General features: G+C 35.2%; 1 protein-coding gene across 1 annotated transcript; it reads right to left on the minus strand.

The window, feature by feature from the left end:
- Window positions 1-581: 581 nt before the first annotated feature.
- LOC128626969 (zinc finger protein 345-like) lies at window positions 582-5,688 on the minus strand. Its single transcript, XM_053662573.1, has 2 exons — window positions 5,630-5,688; window positions 582-4,765 (listed from the first exon to the last, which is right to left on the minus strand). The coding sequence occupies exon 2, from the start codon at window positions 4,709-4,711 to the stop codon at window positions 2,162-2,164; it is 2,550 nt and encodes an 849-aa protein (XP_053518548.1). The 5' UTR covers window positions 4,712-4,765; window positions 5,630-5,688; the 3' UTR covers window positions 582-2,161.
- Between the last annotated feature and the right edge of the window lie 832 nt (window positions 5,689-6,520).

The raw sequence follows: 6,520 nt of genomic DNA on the forward strand, positions 1-6,520 counted from the left end.
GCAGGATGCTGGGAGACTGTGGAAGATCCTAGGACATATAATTTTATTATGGTTCTTCTGTGGAGGTTGTTGGGGTTCTTGAGCTAAGTTTCAATTGCTCAAAATAAACAAAAAAAAAAAGATATTGGTAGAGTGTTCAGAGATCTTATCTAATGGCCATGTGTGGTGAAAGGCCTGAGGAGGAAGAAAGACTGTTGCTCACAGCAGCTGCCAGTAAGTCAGGTTAAGAAGGGACATATAACTGTGACTCTGTGAGATGCTGTCTACTGTGTGAAATTGCAGGAGAAGGTTGTGGCAGTTCAAGGTTCCTAGTTACAGAAAATAAATGCCACCACAGCAGTATCATAAAGTAGCTTAGCCGAAGTCTTCAAAACATACATATCATCTATTGTAACTACCAGAATGTTCCATTAGGTACAATAAAAATATATCAGTAAGAGGGAATATTCACATTATTTAATGTCTAAGGACACAAAGGAAAGAAACTGCTAAGGAACTGCACTGCATTATAAAATGACATGTTATCTATAAACTTGAGGAACATTAAAGACACACAAATGTTCCAGTATATCCACCTTTATTCATAAAAAGTATAAATTCACACATCATCTAAATAAAAAAATCACAATACAATTGTGTTACCATTTCTCAATGCCATCAATGCAAACATTTGGGAGTGTTACTATTCTTGTATATTATGATCCCATAGTGCAGTTTTCTTTGTTTTTCTAACCAGAGGCTAACTGTTGAGCAAACATAGATGAGTAACAATGTTATGCACTGAGGGATGAGCTGTCTATATTCCCTCACATATTGCTGATGGCTTTTTATTCCAACCACATCAACTAATATTCAACTATGACTACTCTGAAGACACATCAGGATTTTAACAAATTGGCAGTTTCTTTAAAGGGAGGTTTAGAAAAACAGTTACAATTTATACTATTTCTATGTCTTACTATAATGCAAAATAGCATGACTTCCATTGTAACATGCACCAAATTCAGAGAAACCTAAAAATAGCAACTTCAGTTAGATTTTTTCCATGCATTGTGCATTACAGTGTCAATCTCTATGCAAATGTAATTATGAGTAAACCTTACCTAATATACAACAGTTCACAAGTTGTTAAGGAACCAATAATTAACCCATTGATTTTATACACACCAGGAGTGAAAACATAGTAGCATCAACTGTTGGGAGACTGGATTCAATTTAATATTTGTTTCTCAAAATATTTCAAATGTTGTCAATACACAATAGTTTATATTCTGAGTGATTATACATATCTAGACATCCATCCCCTCAACATTTTGAAGCACACTGAAAAGTAATGATTGGTATTTTTAAACTTTGTGTGATTCACTGTAGTAATATTCTGATTTAGAGCAATACCTGAAACCTATCATTAACTTTCTACTCTGAATTATGATATTTTGAGCCTGGTTTTCAATGACATATTTTCCTGAAATTTTATACCTTTCCAGTCACGTTTAGGTATAAATTCTTTGGGGTTATGGGAACTGTGTAATTTCACAAAAGACTATCACTTTATGAATATAGAATTCCACACCACTGTGCATTTCCCGATTTATAATGAGACTGTAGGTCAACCTAAATGATTTTCTACAATTTCCCTTTCCATTTTTTATAGTGTGAATTCTCATATGCCACAAAAGAAGTCAATATTAAAAAAAGCTTTAAAATGTTGGGTACATTTTGAATATAGGTTAAAATATTGCCACAGTCTCTATATTTATACAGTTTTTCTGAAGATGAATGTCCATCATGTTGGTTAAGTCAGCTCTGATGATTAAAACACTTGTTATGTACACTACTTTTATATGGATGACCTGTAAGGTCTCTCTCCAGTATGAATGAACTGATGTCAAAAAGTTTTGCCACCTAGTGCACATTAATAAGCCTTGTGTCCAGTATGAATTCTCTGAAGTTTACTAAAGGTTGGAAGTGGCTAAAGGCTTTATCCCATCAGGTACATTTAAAAGGCTTCAGTATGGTATAAATATATTTTAGGAAGAATGGGCATTGAGGACTGTTTAAAGCCTTTACCAAGTAAGGTACATGTATAAGGCATTCCTTCTGTGTGAATTATTGGATGTTGAGTAAGGTTTGAGGACTGTAAAAATGCTTTATCACATGTTCAACACTTAGAAGGTTTCTCATTTATATGAACTTTCTGATGCTGAGAAAGGTCACAGGACAGGTTAAAGGTACTACCACATACATTACATATATAAGGCTTTTCACCAGTATGAATTTTCTGATGCTGTATAAGGTTTGAGGTCCACCTAAAGGCTTTGCCACATTGTATGCATTCATAAGCCTTCTCTTCAGTATGAATTTTCTGATGTTTGGTAAGGGTTGAATTCTGGCTAAAGGCTTTTCCACATTGTGTACATTTATAAGGCTTCTCTCCAGTATGAATTTTCTGATGCTCGGTAAGGTTTGAGTTTGAGTTAAAGGTTTTGCCACATTGTGTACATTTATAAGGCTTGTCTCCAGTATGAATTTTCTGATGTTGTATAAGGTTTGAGGTCCACCTAAAAGCTTTGCCACACTGAGTACATTCATAAGGCTTGTCTCCAGTATGAATTTTCTGATGTTTGGTAAGGTTTGAGTTCAAGTTAAAGGTTTTGCCACACTGTGTACATTCATAAGGCTGGTCTCCGGTATGAATTTTCTGATGTTGAGTAAGGTTTGAGTTCAAGTTAAAGGTTTTGCCACACTGTGTACATTCATAAGGCTTGTCTCCAGTGTGAATTCTCTGATGTCGGGTAAGGGCTGAGCTCCACCTAAAGGCTTTGCCACATTGTATACATTCATAAGGCTTCTCTCCAATATGAATTTTCTGATGTTGTATAAGGTTTGAGGTCCACCTAAAGGCTTTTCTACATTGAGTACATTCATAAGACTTGTCTCCAATATGAATTTTCTGATGTTGTATAAGGTGTGAGGTCCACCTAAAGGCTTTGCCACATTGTATACATTCATAAGGCTTCTCTCCAATATGAATTTTCTGATGTTGTATAAGGTTTGAGGTCCACCTAAAGGCTTTTCCACATTGAGTACATTCATAAGACTTGTCTCCAGTATGAATTTTCTGACGTTGAGTAAGGTTTGAGTTCAAGTTAAAGGTTTTGCCACATTGTGTACATTCATAAGGCTCCTCTCCAGTATGAATTTTCTGATGTTTGATAAGGTTTGAGTTTCGGCTAAAGGCTTTCCCACATTGTGTACATTCATAAGGCTTTTCACCAGTATGACTTTTCTGATGCTGTATAAGGTTTGAGGTCCACCTAAAGGCTTTCCCACATTGTGTACATTCATAAGGCTTCTCTCCAGTATGAATTTTCTGATGCTCGGTAAGGTTTGAGTTTGAGTTAAAGGTTTTGCCACATTGTGTACATTTATAAGGCTTGTCTCCAGTATGAATTTTTTGATGTTTGATAAGGTTTGAGTTTTGGCTAAAGGCTTTGCCACATTGAGTACACTCATAAGGCTTGTCTCCGGTATGAATTTTCTGATGTTTGGTAAGGTTTGAGTTCGAGTTAAAGGTTTTGCCACATTGTGTACATTTATAAGGCTTGTCTCCGGTATGAATTTTCTGATGTTGGGTAAGGTTTGAGTTCGAGTTAAAGGTTTTTCCACATTGTGTACATTTATAAGGCTTGTCTCCAGTATGAATTTTCTGATGTCGGGTAAGGGCTGAGCTCCACCTAAAGGCTTTTCCACATTGAGTACATTCATAAGGCTTGTCTCCAGTATGAATTTTCTGATGTTGAGTAAGGTTTGAGTTCAAGTTAAAGGTTTTGCCACACTGTGTACATTCATAAGGCTTGTCTCCAGTGTGAATTCTCTGATGTCGGGTAAGGGCTGAGCTCCACCTAAAGGCTTTTCCACATCGTGTACATTCATAAGGCTTGTCTCCAGTATGAATTTTCAGATGTTGAGTAAGGTATGAGGTCCGGCTAAAGGCTTCGCCACATTTTGTATATTCATAAGGCTTCTCTCCAATATGAATTTTCTGATGTCGTATAAGATTGGAAATACACCTAAAGGCTTTCCCACATTCTCTACACATGTTAGGGTTTTCACCAGTATGAATTCTGTGATGCTGAGCAAGATTATAGGACTTTGTAAAGGCACTGCCACATTCACTATGTTTGAAAAATTTCTCTCTTGTATGAATTTTCTGAGTATCATTGAAATTTGAGGACCAGCTAAAGGTTTTAGCACATTCTATACCTTTATCTGACTCATTTTTAGTGTGAATAGTGTGATGATTAGAAAGGGTTGAGGTAATCCAAGTTGCTTTGCCATAGTCTTTACAAACATCAGGCTTCTGTCCAGGATAATTTTTTTCATGCAGAGTTCCACCTGAAAACCAATGACCTGTTTTACCACAGTCTTTACAATTGTGTTCTTTGCTGGGACCTATTTTGTTAAGTTTATTTAGATTAGATATTTGATTGAAGAATTTTCCACATGGTAAATATTTGTGAACTTTGTCCCTGACCACAATATTGGTTTCTTTAGCATTATTTGAAGATTGATTTAAACATTTGATATTTTTACTTTGGGTTTTTGTCTTCTCCACAGTAGGAAAAACCCCATGAGTATTGGGATCTGACATTTGTTCAAAGACATTTCCACCTTCACAATGGCTGTCTAGAAGCTGAATCTTATGCATAAAATTCTTCCAATGTTCATTGCATTGACTACTTCTGTCTGCATCCCAAGGACCCTGGTAAACATTTAACACAGAAATGCATTTAATGATATCCATAACTTCATTAACATGTGCACTTATTAACAAATAACCATCCTGTGATCCCTGTAAAACCACTTTGGTTATATTAAAAGTCATGTTCAAAAAAAAATAAAAAAAATAAAAAAATAAAAGTCATGTTCAAGTTCATGAAATTATTATACAATGAAATAAAAGAATACGTTATTTCTAAAAAAAGTATATATTTCTTGAGGAAAGGGATTATCAAACTGATCACATTTAAGCTTTCTACATGCATTCTAAATGACTACATTGCACAAATTATAGACTAAACATTTATTCCCACTCTACATTTTAAACAATCCAAATGATTACACATACTAACTATGAGATTTCCTAGACTTTCCAGACTGCCTTTAGAACAGGGGTGTTAAACTCATTTTCACCAGGGGCCATAGGAGCCTTACCGTTGCCCTCAGTGGGCTGCATGTGATTTTAAGATTATGTAATAGTAAGTATTTCTTAAACAGGGGCAATGAGGTTGGCACTGCCACCAGGTAGGAACAAGGTTCTGCATTGGATAAGAGAAAGTGGAGGGCCTGATTTGGCCTGGAGGACTTTAGTTTGCCACCTGTGCTTTAGAAGAATACGTACATATAGAATATTGTTTTCAGTCTTCCTATTTGGAAATACATTGATCTGTAAAGGTAACTGGTTCAAAGTGGAAGTTTTCCCAAATTTGCAATATTATTCACACATTTAGATAACAAGAAATTTTCATGAATAATATTCCAAAGTTAATTCTCTCCATTTAAACATTTTTTCTTTCTTGTCATGCAATCCCTTCTCAGTATCAAAGGCACACCTCTCATATCTTACCAGGGTTGCTTCAAAAAATGAATCTTCTATTCCTGACCTTTGCAAGATGTCCTTGTTGTCTGCTGATGACACAGCTGATAGACACAAAATAAAGTTTCACAGATATGAAACACAGGTGAATGTACATTGAACTTAAAGCAATTTTTAAACAAATCACATTGTTCTATACTTCAAAAAACTTTAATTAGTTGCAGAAAGTCCAAGTATCTTACAATGAGAAAAAGTCACACGAAAGAGGATCAACACTTGCTCAGAGTTGGCAGCCATTGTTCTCACATCCCTTGGCATATAATGGCAATAGGATAAGAAAACTTGATATGCCCAGTTGTTTTCTAGACATACAGAGGGTCCAGTGTATTCAATGATCTCACTGTTTTCCTGCATTTTCAAAATATGTGTTTCTGTTTTGCGGGACACACAGTGCTCAGCCCATAACAGCGCATGGTGAACACATTAAAGTTCACACTAAAAAGAAAGGGTAATAGTTGAAATACCACAGAAAACAGTGGACTGAAGACCAATATCAAGCACAAAAAGATATTATAGGGTTTGAAAAAAGAAATAGACACTATATAAAAGTTGAAACTCACACACACTCAGAAACAAACAGCACCCCTGTGTTTACAGAAATTAGAGTTTAAACTAGGGGTGAGTGTTATTTCTTTTTCTCTTAAGCTGGAGAAAGCAAGTTCATGAAGTCTACTTTTTTACACTTCTGAACTTCAACTAATATATAAAGACCGGAAAAAGAAAACCAACCTCAAATCAGAAAACTAAAGTGTATCTATAAAAATTGATACTACCTATATTGAAATATATTAATTACTTGATAAATAATTGAAAATAACCACCTGAAAATAGAAACTTAGAAAAATATGACACCTACTTAGC

The sequence above is a fragment of the Artibeus jamaicensis genome, unplaced genomic scaffold (assembly GCF_021234435.1).
Source record: "Artibeus jamaicensis isolate MK-2021 breed Jamaican fruit bat unplaced genomic scaffold, CSHL_Jam_final contig_2566, whole genome shotgun sequence".
Taxonomy (NCBI): domain Eukaryota; kingdom Metazoa; phylum Chordata; class Mammalia; order Chiroptera; family Phyllostomidae; genus Artibeus; species Artibeus jamaicensis.